The sequence below is a fragment of the Clupea harengus genome, chromosome 7, assembly GCF_900700415.2.
Source record: "Clupea harengus chromosome 7, Ch_v2.0.2, whole genome shotgun sequence".
Classification (NCBI taxonomy): domain Eukaryota; kingdom Metazoa; phylum Chordata; class Actinopteri; order Clupeiformes; family Clupeidae; genus Clupea; species Clupea harengus.
In genome coordinates, this window is record NC_045158.1 from 18,549,435 (window position 1) to 18,563,598 (window position 14,164).

Consider the following 14,164-nt stretch of genomic DNA (forward strand, 5'->3'; position numbering starts at 1 on the left):
CACACACACACACACACACACACACACACACACACACACACACACACACACACACACACACACACACACAGGAAACCGAACGAAGGCACATATCCTTCCCTGGGATAACACTTGATTTTGGGTCAAATGGGGCCCAGAACTTTATTGACAGGACAGTGAAGAGTACACAGGGAATGAGAGAGAGAGAGAGATGGGCAGTGGGCTCGAGAGATTACCTCAGACCGGACTGTAACCTGGGTCCTCGGGGGCACTAGACCCCGTATATGGTGTGGGGCACCAACGCTAGCGCTGCGCTGCGCTGTCCGGCTCCAGGGGGCAGAGTCCTCTCCCCATCTGGGTCAGTTCATCATGGTCAACGGCACAATGGCTCCTCCTTCTGGAGCGCTATTGTTTTTCCCAACTGTCCCGTTCTTCACTGTACACGGTCACCTCCAACAAGCCAGCTCTGCTAAGGGACGGGATTATCAGTAAGATGAAACAAATAAAATAAACCAATGGCTACTAACAGATGGGGACAGATATCAAGAATGTTTATTTATAAAATATATTATTTAATTAATTTACTGACATCCATGTCAGTCAGTCCTAGCAACCTCAGTGCACATGTTCAATGTCTGTAGTGACTTTAATAAGAGAAAGCATTGAAGTCTTCAAGGTGCCTTGATATGCATAAACAGTGACCTCGGCGCAACAGAGGGACCTCAGCTCTCGCTTGTGTTTTAGAGTCGCTGGCTCCTGCCTCGTCCATCATCTCCATTGATGGCCGTCCCCTCTCCCTTGCTTACCCACTCCGACCGGTGGCTCTTGTTTTATGACTTGCCATGGTTCTCATACCTGAGCTAATCAGCTAGCGTAAAGAGCCCAACCACACGGACAGCTGAGGCTGCAGGCAGCGGTTAAATTAGGAGGTTTATTTGGAAGTTAGACGAGCGTTTAGAGGCGCCATGTTGTGAACAGGGGGATTGGGGAGCGTTTGGAGCCCACGGCTAGCTCTCCTGTCCTGTAGCCAAGGGCACCTTGGAGTATTTATAACCCCTCTGGTGGAGAACCACAGAGCAGAGGCTTAAGCTAAAGGCCCATTCGCCAGGGCACCTATGACAGGAGCACAGTAAGGAGCGCACCTCGCCACAGATAAACAGGCAGGACGGGACGGAAGCAAGCGGTGAGAGACAGCACAGAGTGCGTTTGGTTTTGTTTGTTTGTTTGTTTGTTTGTTTGTTTGTTTGTTTGATGTATAGGGGTGTTATGCAGGGAGCAGTGCTGAGGGTCTTTGTGTTCTTCATTGATGGTAACTGAGCTGGTCAGTGTCAACAGTGTGCGCTCCTTCTAAAGTGGTACGCAGGAATGCAGACAATTTTGAACGTCTCGGATATTCTACAAGAGGGAATGACTAGTGTACTAGTGACTACATGTAGTGATGCACTGACTAGGACATTAGAGGCTGCTGTATTACAACTGACCGATCATTCCTGAGGTATTTACAAATGTCCTGCTTTGTGTCCAGTGCCTTGCTTTGAAATGTGTTAGTATGCAACAAAGCATACTGCTAAAAAAAAAAAAAAAACTAAAGACTGTAGGCTTAATGTATATTTCGTGAAATTACGACATTATGAATATTTGACATAAACTGCAAAGCAAACACAATCTTTTTTTTTTTTGTCAGTGAGCCAAGACATGACTCTTGACTGCCCGCACCTCTTTGTTGATCTGTTGTTCACCATGATTTGGGTCTTGTAGTTTATTCCTTAGTTGTGACTTTCTCGCCACTAACCTGTAGGCCATATATAAGATCGTTCACCCTCCAAATGCCTGAATTTCATTTATTGCAGCTTTCATTTGAATCCACATGGTACAATATCCATGCTCGTCTGTAGTAGTCCGTAGTCGTAAGAAAAGGGTGTATTCGAAGTCTACTACTGTTAGATTCCTGAGGATTTGATCCAGGCCCAGAAAACTAGTTCCTCTGATGGAACAGGTAAAGTTCCTGAAGAAGGGATATAGGGCTTCTTTATCATAAACAAATCATATCATATCAAAAACATCAGCAGCAGCAGCAGTATTATCACCTCTCTCAAATCCCCAGCAAGTGGTAAACAGACTTGCGGTGTATTGTGCAACAGGAATGACATTAGGCTAGTCACTCCGTCAATTACCTCCTCTTTGCCTCTCACTAACATCCATACCCATTCTCATCACATCTTGTCTTTCTCCTGTCCCGTCTCATCCTCGACCCTTCTCCTCCTCCTCCTCCTCCTCCTCCTCATCTTCATCCTCTCTGTGCTTCCTGGCCGTGCTGGTCCCAGGGAGGAGTGTAGATAGCGCTTCAGTAAGAGCGCAGTCCAGCTCCGGCTCCCAGTCCGACAACACCCCCGCCCAGGGTCCCTCCCCAGCTGTGTTCTGTAAGTCAGCGCCACGCGCACACTATCCCACAATGCTCCTCTCTGTGTGCACCATATGACCCTAACGCCCTGCCTCCTGCCCCTCCCTCTTTTATATTCCATTACAATGCGGTCTTCATCCACTTTCCTCTTCCTCCTCATCTTCCTCTCCCTCCTCCGCCCGTCCAGCCACCAAGTTCTCGGACCTGCTGGGGTGCGTGCGGCGCGGCTCGGGACCAATGACCGACGGCGAGGGGGGTGCTGGGACACCTCCGGCGGTGCTCTCCACCCCCTCCCCGCCCCCTCCGGCACCCCAAGCCCCCCCCAACCCCATGCAGAGTGAGTACTGCATAGCCAGCAGCAGCAGGCCACCCCCACTCATCCAACCCAGCATCTCGCCCAGCACCTGGAGGACCACTTTCACTCAACAGCTAGTGAAGTTACTAATAACAGCTAGTGTTAGTTCAATTCCAGTGAACTCCAGTGAAGTTACTAATAACAGCTAGTGTTAGTTCAATTCCAGTGAACTCCAGTGAAGTAACTAATCATAGCTTGTGTTTGTGAAATTCCAGTGAATTCCAGTGTATCTACCGTAGATACATTTGTCCTGTACATACATATGCTGTAACTATCCCTTCTATCTCTCCTGTTTTCTTTCTCATTGCATTTCTGCAAACTCATTTTCTGTCATCTCTTGATCTAAGGACATTCAAGGATTGATATAGTGTACCTATCCTCCCTGTTTTACTTCAACACTGTCAGCTATTGTACATGTTCCTTCCATCTTTCTCTCTATATCTCTCTCTCTCTCTCATTTTCTGCCTTGATGTGAAGACATCTCCCGGACATATATAGTTAAGCTGAGGTGTACCATCACTTTCTATCTCTTACTTTTTTATTGCATTTCCTCGCTCTCGTTCTCTCTCTCCCCTTTTCCACCCATCTTACTATCATCCATCATCATTCCATCAACCAACCAACCCCCCGACCCCCCCCCCTCAGTGGCCCACATGACAGATGTGCTGAGCAGTATGCGACGGGGTGCAGCGCCCCCACCACCAACCCAGCCCCCGCAGCCAGGGGGGGCGCCCCGCACCACCGTGCCCCCCGCCACCCACTCCTCTCCCCCGCCCCCCCTGCGCCCCTCATCCAGCCACTCTCATGCCACCCAGTGTGAGTACGGAGAGAGATCGTCTGGCCAGCACGGCTAACCAGCTAACGGCTAACCAGCTCGCACACTCACACACTAACATGCCCAACTGCTGAGACGCCGTTGTGCAATGTGTGTGTGTGTGTGTGGGAGACACCCATTAGACCATGTGTGTGGTTTCCAACAACTTTGCTAACCTGTGTGATGCTCGTGTTTGCCTCAGGACTGACTACCAGTAAAGAGTGTGTGCTCTTGCTAAGGGTGCTGCTGAGTTGGTGGCTGACCACGTGGTGGAGAAATGTTTGGCAGGAGACCACCTGTTTGGCAGGTCTCTCCGTTCGAATGTGATTCAAATTCAACTCCGGACCCGTGGTGCACCCAGTCTGATATCACTTCCTCCCTGCACTGACTACTGTGTGAAAAGGAATTTGCATTTTTGTCTTTGGCCATGTAAACAGGCGATGCATTGTTAAATAATAAGTCTTGGCGTTGGTATTGCTTTTGTGTTAATGCAAATAGTTTGTTGGTTAAGACTGTTGTTGGTTAGTTGTGCCTATGCAAATAAGTCAATCACCTGTCCTGGATTGTGGTGGGAAGTATGGCTATTGACTGATATGCTACATCATCTGCTGTGTGTGAAGAAAGGTAACCTGACCTGCTTGATCCCCCACAGCACGCAAGCAGGAGATTATAAAGATTACTGAGCAGCTGATCGAAGCCATCAACAATGGAGATTTTGAAGCCTATGCGTGAGTCAATGTCTAAGTGTGTGCATGTGTGTGTATGTTTGTGGGTGTGTATTTGGCAGTATATTTACACAGTATATAATGTATAAGTAGGTGGGAATAAATACCCATACACATTACACATATTTTCATAACACATAACATATATGTCAGTGGAAATATGTATGCAGAGTTAATGTACCAAGCATGTAACCATTTATCGCAATGACATTTCCCCCCCCCCCCCCCACCCACACAGGAAGATCTGTGACCCTGGGCTGACCTCCTTTGAGCCGGAGGCGCTCGGTAACCTGGTGGAGGGCATGGACTTCCACCGATTCTACTTTGAGAACCGTAAGTGATCCAAAGAACAAAAGTAGATGGAGGCTCCGCTGGCTGGCCATTAATCACCCCGCAGGCCCCCGCAGGGTCACTGTTTCTCCAGTTGCTCTGTGACCTTTGCTGGGGTGGAGGACGGCTCAGCATGCCACACATGTGTAGCCACCGGCTTTATGGATTCACCTGACTGATTGATTGGCTTCTGAACAGACAGGGCCGAGTTTTATGAATGTGATCTGGGGGGATGGTATAACACACAGACACACACACACACACACACACACACACACACACACACACACACACACACACACACACACACACACACACAGACCCATGGATCACATCTCCCGTTTAATTACAGACGCAGAGCTGTGGTGTTTTTCATCTTTGCCGCAATAAATGTGATCTGGGGGGATGGTATAACACACAGAAACACACACACACACACACACACACACACACACAGACCCATGGATCACATCTCCCGTTTAATCACAGACGTAGAGCTGTGGTGTTTTGAATTTTTGCTGCAACGGACTCCAGATCTAAGTATAGACGGCGTGATATGACTGTGTGTTTATTTGTGCATGTGTGTATGCCACACCTCCAACAAATCTGTTGAAAATGGCATCTTTAAAGTGGAGAAGTGTGTCATGAAGGAAACCTTTAGCATTTCTCCTGCAGATTTATAATGTGTATGCCCTTGACTGTGACCTTAACATCAGTTTGTAAACAAGCAGCGTCAAGTATCACCAAATCCTACACCCAGTACTTGAGCACATGTGCCCTGTGGTATATGTGATTGATTGACGTTTGATTCACTGGCTCTTTCGTTTACATAAACACTATTGCCTTTTGTCAGGACCATTAGTATGTTTGTCCTTTTTGATAGCTCTGCTTTCTGTGTAGAGTAGAAGCCAGAGACATTTGGACAGGCTCTGCAGCAGGATATTTTCTGCAGCCGTGTCATCCTTTATGTCTTTCTCTCTCTCTCTCTCTCTCTCTTTCTTCTTTCTCTCTCACTCTATGTGTCCCTCTCTCTCTCCAGTGCTGGCTAAGAACAGTAAGCCCATCCACACCACCATCCTAAACCCCCATGTGCACCTGATTGGAGAGGACGCCGCCTGCATCGCCTACATCCGCCTCACGCAGTACGTGGATGGCCAGGGCCGGCCCCGCAGCAGCCAATCAGAGGAGACCAGGGTCTGGCACCGCCGCGAGTCCAAGTGGCAGAACGTCCACTTCCACTGCTCAGGAGCTCCCGCAGCGCCGCTCCAGTGAAGGTACACACTCTCACACACACACACACACACACACACACACACACACGCACACGCACACACACACACACAGGGATATCTGCCACACCATGAATACACCCACACGTACATAAATAAACACACTTAGAAAGACAGACACACACACACACAAACATAGACATATTGATATACTAGTGTATGGGGTCTCCAGTAGTACTGCCTTAGTAAAGGTCAGAGTGTCTGACACACACACACACACACACAGCTCAGCTAACAGTGTAGCTAATACACACTGACTCAAGAATGTGTGTACATTGACTGACAGAGCATTTCTTTGCAGGGACATATCTCCTGTAGCCACTTCAGAGTGCCCAGTCAGAGAGAGTGATGAAGATGAAGATGAGGACGAAGGAGAGTGAGTCCAGTGTTGGATGGTTCTGAGCCGCTAGTGCCTGACCGTCCCGCACTGGGGGAAAACCCCCTCCTTACCCAGCATGCACTTGTCTTTACCACGTCTGATGCCCTGAATCCTGTCCTGCCCCGACTCCCCACCTGCCCCCTCTGACCTCATTGGGCTGCCCCTTTGACACCCCTCCACCCTCCACCCACCCACACCGCCTGAAAGCGCATCATCACCGTCTTCATCATAATCATGAAACTACCCCAGCCTTCCCTGAGTCAGATCAGATTTGCCAAAACCAACCAATGTCTCTGACTCTACCCCCCCCCCCCCCCCCCCCCCCCCCCCCCCCCCCCCGCCCCCATCCTCCCCTGCGGTCCACAACTTGACCCAGTCTGCCAAAATTCAGCGGTCCGCAGCGACCGAAAACACCATCTACCCGTGCCAGGAAGGACCCTCCCTTATACCCCTGACTCCCCCTGGACGGCCACTGGCAGCTGGAGGAAAACAGGTCTGACGGCGCAGAGATCCAGTGCTCCAGGCCCCAGTTTATCCGCTGTGTCCTGTTTCTGTCCGACTATACCACCCTCATGTGAATATGTCTACACACAAACACACACATACACACACACACACACACACACACACACACACACACACACACACACACACACTCATGCATTACTGCCCAGACACTTGAAACATACATCATGTAAAGTTTGAACTATCTGTTTACTATTATTATTATTATTACTACACGATAACAGATGTATATGTAATTTGTACAATTCATATTCTGGATGCCTGTGGTATGTAATTGAAGACAGAGTAAGACAAATCCACCTTTTTAGATAGCATGACTTTTTTCTGTATTGATGGTGGCTGTTTTTATTGTGATGAAGTGGACAACAATATTAGCAGTTCTTTTTTTTTATTTGTATATGCCTCAGTATGATCTTTTCCAATACTGAACCCACAAGAAAGTGTGTGTGTAAGAGAGAGACAGAGAGTTAATCAGTGACTTTGTGGCTTTAAAGGTGCAGTCCGCGATTCAAATTCAATACACTTTCTGTCAACTTCAGCTATTTGCTCCTCATGGTCGTCTAGCTGTCCGTTCAGTGTTTGCATTAAAAAAAAACGTTGGTGTTCGTACACAGTCTTGGCTCTGTAGATGGGAAACAAAGTGGCTTGGACCGAGCTATAAACAATCCCAGCCAATCAACCGGATGCTTCAGGAGCACGGTTGAGCTCAAATATCAACCACCTTTCGCAAAACCAAATTGCGGACTGCATCTTCAAGTGCAGTATATCATGAATGTGAATGTTTTCAGCTGTCTCTTTCTACCTGATGTGGCTGCTTGACACACGGGTGCTTATCATCTTTTGAAGGACACACATGACTTGAGCTTTGGTCACACATGTTTAAGAACAGACTTTATTTTTAAGGCAGACTTTGTGTCAGTTCCCTCTAGACATGCATTAGGTAGTAGGAATGATACATTAGCTTATGATACACTTTGTGTCTGTTGTTCCCTACGTCGGATGGCGTACATATGCGAGTCCTTGTGCAGGTGGTTTCAGAAGTCTTCCCCTGCTGTTTGTCTTTCACGGCTTGAGAGAATCAGGTCCAGAAAAGAAGGAGCTTTGCATCCTCACTCAAAATCCAACCATATCACAGCATTGCACAGACTGACCAGTCAGTTTAGGCCTCTAGATCAGAGGGAAGCAAGTATTACCTAAGGAGAGAACCAACAGATATCAAGGGATGAAACTGAAGGAATGTGTGTGTGTGTGTGTGTTTCAGGAGTACAGTATTTTCTTCAGGGTTGTGCGATGCTGAATGTCGGAGCTCTATGGAGGAAGTGATGTCACGAGTGAGAAGGTTGATTACATGGTGCATCAGTGCTGTGTTTCTTACGCTCAAGTGACTTCACGTTTTAAGTTTTCCTCATTTTTTCCAGTTTTTTTTTTCCGTCTTTAATATAATTAATTTGTGGAATATTTACTTATTGTTATAACTATGATTATTATTACCCGCTTTGTGTGCGTGTTTGGGTTTAGGGGAAGGGAGGGGGAGGGTGTTTTTGTTTTGTTTTTGTCTCTGAAGCAGATATACCTTTTTCGGTTGTTTTGACTGTGTCAGGTGAAGTGAAGAACGTGAGGGCCTCTCTGCTTCACTCTGGTCCACACGAGAAGGGAGAGTGACGTGTTGTGCTAATGCTTTTTTTGAAAGCAGCTTTGAAGGTCCCTTTGGGGGCTGGGACCGGGCTGGGTTTGGTCTGGTCTGGTTTAGGTCCGGAGCCACTTCAGTCTCTGTTGCTTGTTTGTGTGGCGGACAACAGCTGAGAGGGTGAGGCGTGAGAGTGTGCTTTGGCTAGGGAGAGGCCTCAAGATTTCTCTGAGGTTTCTGCAAGTTCCCTCCAAAAACGGCTCTGTGTGGTGGGGACAGAAGTGTATTTAAATGAGGGTAACCCCCTTACCCACGAGGGGAATAGAGAGGTGTTAGTATAAGGAGACGCTTTAGGAGGGGACATGACCCCATTCTCTGTGGCCACAGCATTGTTGTGATGCGTTATGTCGTCCTGAGCTACGCAGAGGAGCGTTGTTGTGACAGGACAGACGTACTGTATGTAGATGGTTTGGGCATGTTTTTGCCGTTTTGCCATAATCCATTTGGAGTGTGTCCGTGCTGGAGTGACCTCTCTGACCGACCTCTTCAGGGTCGTCCCAGCGGACTGTCATTTTTTGTCCTCAGGTTTTATTTATTTATTTATTTATTAACGTATTGTTTTATCTTACATCTTGAAGTGATTATTTGAATCTCTTTATTTTGGTTTAGTTAAGTTGTTCCTCTCCGTCCCTTGTACAGCTGTTGCTGTGTGTAAACGTTCCATTCAGTGGACCGTGGTATGTTTTCATTCGCCACCTACTGTTCAGCTCCGCGGTGGAAAGCTAACGCGAGTGTTCAGATTGATCCTGTACTACTGAGAACTATTGTGTTGGGGTTTTTTCTTTTTTTCTGTCTCTTTTTTTTATTCCTTTCTTTTTAAAACAAAAGGAAGCTTCAATGTCAAAGCCCTGTACACATAGACTGAGAATGCAAAAAAACAGGTCACAAACTGGTCTAATTAAACCATTTCATTTTCAACCACAAAAACATCTCACCCCTCACACAACCCTTCCCAACCACAGGTTCGACCACATCACGCTCAGTTTCTTCAGGGTTGTCCTGCTGTACAAATACAGAGAGAAAGCGTCGCTCCGGGACTCATCATTTGATTGCTAGTGCTGTTGGAGATGTACTCTGTCGTCGAACAGGAGAAGAATTGAAAGGCTTTGAATGATTGTTAGTGCATGGTCAAACATAGCCGTCCCTCCTGAAGCCTCTCCCCCCCCCCCCACCCCCCATTATCCAGCACAACCCTAGCCCGACAAAAAAAGAAAGAAAAACAACCAAAAAAAAACAACAGCATGTAAAAACTGTACCTATGTTCTTCTCAGTGCGTTTAACATTGAAAGGCTTTTTTTTTTTTTTTTTTCTTCCTCAGAGTCCAGATGCACATTACTAAAAAGACAGTACAGCATTTAAAAGATAACAAAGCGTCTGTAGCTGGCATTACTTTGCATGACAAGTCAACTGGACACTAGGTTTGGTGTTTTTTCCTTTTACCTTTTCATTTTCTATCGAATGCTGGTTAACTTAACCTTTCTCTATCTATTTTCAGAGCTTTTTAAGTGCATAAAATATTTTTGTCTCAAGATTACTATTATCATGACGATGACGCTGTAAATGGTTATTACAGTGATGAAGACGAAGGTGACTTATGATGAAGGGTGGTATAACTATTCTTTGGCATGCTTTTTTTGTAAAAAAAAAAAAACATTAAAGAAAAGCGCGGCTGTCTGTTGTCTCTGCAGGTTAGCTGTAGCGTCCATTATCGCGGTCTGTGATACATTTAGAATCATGCTGCCTCTCCAGACCATTTTAATGTATAGATACAAGACAAAATGAAAGTTTCCAGTAGTGTTACTCCACCACACCTCCCCCTAAATAAAGCACACATTGCTGGACTTAGTGTAATAGGCGTCAGCAGGGTAAGGCCATCATTTTACATCTTGTCAGTGTCTCAAGAATGTAGGTTTGCCAGTGTGGTTATTTAATTATAGACTACAAAAGGATCTGAAGGCTCTCCCTCATCTGTCTGGGACCTTGAGAGCTCCTCCAGAAATGTTTTAGGCATATGGGCAATTTCTTGACTTAGTGCTCTTTAATACAGACCACACTCTTGGAAATGTGTTGTTTTCAAAATCACTGGCTTAGTAGCTGTTGGTCTCTTTGTGGGATACTCTGATTGTTCAGTCGGGCCATCAACTCAAAAGCTCAATGCAAACCCCCTTAAAATAGTAATTTCTAGTCAGTACTGACCATTCCATTTCACAATTAGGTTAAAGTCATAGTGAATATGGGGACACACCAGTAAATAGTTAGCAGCACTTCCTTCCAAAACCAGATGAGCAATATCCCAGCACCTGCTATTCCATATTAGGTAAATAAATAAAGTTCTGGTCTATCAGTCCAGTAGGCTACCTGCATTGACAACACTAAGCCAAGACATCTTTTTCACTCCTGCATTTCTTTCACCTTGCTCTTCTGTTTTAAAGAAAACACAAAGCAAAAACAAAAACCAAAAAAATAAATAAATAAATAAACTTGTTTAAAAATAAAAGGTTTCCTCTAAAAGTTGAGTCTTCACAATTTTCCCTTTTTGTCTGTTTGGGTTCCTGTAATTTAAAGAGGCATTATTTGCCATTTCTGATTCTTACGATGACTCTTGCTCTGTTCTACAAACATGCTTTCTGTGTTCCCAAACTTAAGGCAATGTGTTCAAAGTGTTATCAATAAAATGACTATTAAAATAACACACAAATGGCTGCTCATCACTTCTCCCTTCTGCTCTCTCTGTCTTCATCTTTGTCTGCATGTCTGGAGCAATCACTCCAAAGAACCAGCCCTTAGAGGAACATTCCAGTGTTTTTAATCAGAAGCAACTTGCATATTTCACCCTCACAATGATACTTCAATGTATAAAAACAAACTAAAAATAAATAAGGGGAAAAATATTGTCATTATATAATAAAGAACACATCAGTTATGTAATAAATAATACTTCATAGAAAATACAAACAAACATAAATTAGTTGGGGTTCCATCAGGCTAGCTTAACCAGTCTTTCGCTGGCCTCCCATAGCTTCTTAGCCACTCCAGAGTCTTTGGCAAAGGGCCGCAGACGGGCAGGCCGACAGTCGGTGAAGTAGCCGCCGCTGCTGCCGGCGACGGTATCCGACACAGCGCAGTAGATGACAGTCTGTGCGCCCATCTCACATGGTATGAAAAACATGAACATGATCACCTTCATCAGAATCCGGAACAGGATGGAGTAGTGGCAGGTCCAGCCGCTCTGCACGTAGCCTGTAGGGACGAGAGAGAGACACAAACGATGGGATCCTCACACTCACAGGGCACACCATGCAGAGAAGACTTGTCTTCACATTTACATTCATTCGTTCATTTGGAACAACGGTTCTCAATCCTGCTCTTGCCCCTTCAAGTTTCAAGTGCTTTATTTGGTCAAATGTGAAGCTATAGACTTCAATGACTAGATCTGAGTACATGTAAGTAATGTAATGTAGATGTAAGTGATGTATGGTGGATTTAATGCACGAGACCCTGTTTATTCATCCTATCAGTAGACTGCATAAACACAGAATTTGCTGGTATAACCTTAACACAATCGGTTTGAGTGGCCATGATGAGTTTACCTTTCTAGCGTCCATTTTGAACAGGTCAAGACAGGTGAGAGGCAGATTTTTTTCCCTTGATGTTAACACAACTGTGCACAATCTGACTAAAATACACGGAGCACCATACAACGACAATGCATATAGGTGGTAGTCACCACTGCACCAGATCTGGGCCAGCTCAATCCTACTGTGAGCTGCTGACTGTCTACCTGAGACCCATCTGCACTCACCTGGATGCACAGCGTACGCAGAGACCCCCTTGCCCTCCGTCATCCTGGCCAGCTCCTGGGTGAAGTAGACGTTGGCCAGCTTGCTGCGGCAGTAGGTGAAGAAGGGGAGCAGGTTGTAGTTCAGGTCCTGGAAGTCCAGCTTCTGGTACTTGTAGTTTTCGCAGGTGAGGGTGATAACCCTGCTCGGGGCGGTCTCTTTCAGGCGGCCCAACAGCAGGTTAGTGAGAAGGAAGTGACCCAGGTGGTTCACACCGAAACACATGCTGAAGTTATCGTCTGTCCAGTCTAGGACACTGGGCATACCTGAGGGATACAATGACACATGAATGCCTTTGGTGATTAAAAGACAAATGGCAACAATAGCCTCTTTTCTCAACATGAAGACAATGAACAGTAATGAAGTTCCTGCAGGGTGTGATTCAAATGCAGGGCTGGGTCTGTTTATGTGGGGAACATTTAAAAAAATGATTTAGCCACATGGTGTCTATCCGCTGACTGTGTGGTCTTCCTCAGTAACAGAACAGATCGAGTGCATTCGAGATATCTCACCCGCATTGTTGATGAGTATGTCCAGCCGCTTCTCCTTTTGCAGGAACGACGTGCAGAATTCCCGGATGGACCTCATATTGGCAAGATCCAGCTCCATGTATAAAACGTTGACATTATGGCTTCTCGCCTTGATATCCTTCACAGCCTTTCGGGCTTTGTCGACATCTCTGCAGCCGATGATAACTCGGGCTCCCCTCATCGCCAAGGCCACTGCTGTCTCTTTGCCAATTCCAGAGTTTCCTCCTAGATTAAGAAAAAACGAACAAACACATATCATGGCCACGATCCAAATCAGGTAAAGTGAACAGTCAGATCATGTGTACGAGAAACAGTTATTCAATAAATACACGTTAGGTAGAATAACTTGTAGCAGGTAGGGGTCACTTAGATGACAAAGCGTAATTAATTATTTTAGATAGCTATTGTAGCGTTCGATACTTCCCCCCACAAGTAGGGAACGCTACGATAGCTATGTAGCCTAGTCTTTACTCTATGCAGGAGGGCAGTTGTTTTCTCCTTACCAGTGATAAGGACTGTTTTACCATCCAGTCGTTTTACATCTGTGCAGTACCTCCTCATTTTCATCCATTTTAAAATCAAATAGGAAACCAAACCAGCAATAACTGTGTATAAAAGGTACATTGTGAGGCTGAGACTGGTTGGGACGCTGCAGTTGGCTAACGTAACATAGACCCTATGTTAGAAAAGGGGTTGGCAACATTTGCCCCGTTAAGAGAAAGTACACAGTTGGAGGTAACGTGAATCAGCGATTACATCTTCAAGTAAACCTATAATAATGACCGTCGATCTAGTAGTCAAACTAGATGTTAATAATATCAGAGACGGGCTCTGATAGTATTCACTCACATATCCGGGTCACTGTCTGCGTGTAGCCAGTGACGAACTAAACTTTCAATATGGCCGCCATTCGTCAGTAGTTCAAAATAAAAGTCTACAAAAATAGTCAGAAGGCGGAATATGTGCGCGGGGAGAGGCGGCGGCGGCCATAGACATATAAATATATACCGGTATGTCTATGGCGGCAGCAGTTAGAAACATAGACATATATACATATATACATATGTATACATACATATATGTCTATGGTTAGAAACATGAAAAAAAAGGGGTACGGGACTGTAAAATGTTTGGGAACCACTGCCTTACGCCACTGACTAGGGCCCCCTGCTGGCATGGAGCAAGTTATTTTCCTTCAAAATAAAATACCTTCATAAAATCAATGAAAACAGTATTATCAGAATAAAACACAATTATGAAAAACACAAAGATCACACTTTTGTGGACGTCACATATGCATCTGAGGTACAT

General features: G+C 45.7%; 2 protein-coding genes across 33 annotated transcripts in view; one reads left to right on the forward strand and one right to left on the reverse strand.

Annotated features, from left to right (window-relative positions):
- The window catches only part of LOC105893860 (calcium/calmodulin-dependent protein kinase type II subunit beta), a 62,396-nt gene extending 55,812 nt beyond the window's left edge, over positions 1-6,584 (forward strand). For 16 of the 31 annotated variants that reach the window (XM_042708276.1, XM_042708289.1, XM_042708283.1 and 13 more), the window contains 2 exons: positions 2,304-2,399; positions 2,568-2,899. In XM_042708276.1, coding sequence (XP_042564210.1) covers positions 2,304-2,399; positions 2,568-2,884 — 413 coding nt within the window. In that variant the 3' untranslated portion in view covers positions 2,885-2,899. Of the gene's footprint in view, positions 1-2,303; positions 2,400-2,567; positions 2,900-4,201; positions 4,278-4,512; positions 4,608-5,643; positions 5,879-6,194 lie in introns of those variants that run through there. The other 15 variants (XM_031570736.2, XM_031570734.2, XM_031570726.2 and 12 more) reach the window with 2 other exon arrangements.
- Positions 6,585-11,274: 4,690 nt separating this feature from the next.
- On the reverse strand, positions 11,275-13,771 carry si:dkey-174n20.1 (uncharacterized protein LOC796174 homolog). 2 transcript variants are annotated; one of them, XM_031570745.2, is made up of 4 exons: positions 13,703-13,771; positions 12,836-13,078; positions 12,287-12,589; positions 11,275-11,724 (listed from the first exon to the last, which is right to left on the reverse strand). In XM_031570745.2, the coding sequence occupies exons 2-4, from the start codon at positions 13,032-13,034 to the stop codon at positions 11,465-11,467; spliced, it is 762 nt and encodes a 253-aa protein (XP_031426605.1). In that variant the 5' UTR covers positions 13,035-13,078; positions 13,703-13,771; the 3' UTR covers positions 11,275-11,464. The 2 variants fall into 2 exon arrangements, with proteins under 2 accessions (XP_031426605.1, XP_012675789.2); XM_012820335.3 differs by having other exon boundaries at positions 13,357-13,765.
- Positions 13,772-14,164: the final 393 nt, after the last annotated feature.

Bases quoted from the DNA above. Each gene is read 5' to 3' on its own strand.
- si:dkey-174n20.1 (XM_012820335.3), bottom strand. From the start codon at position 13,477: ATGTACCTTTTATACACAGTTATTGCTGGTTTGGTTTCCTATTTGATT. The intron at 12,590-12,835 runs GTGAGATATCTC...TGTATCCCTCAG, and splicing joins CATACTCATCAACAATGCGG to GTATGCCCAGTGTCCTAGAC. The intron at 11,725-12,286 runs GTGAGTGCAGAT...TCGTCCCTACAG, and splicing joins TGCGTACGCTGTGCATCCAG to GCTACGTGCAGAGCGGCTGG.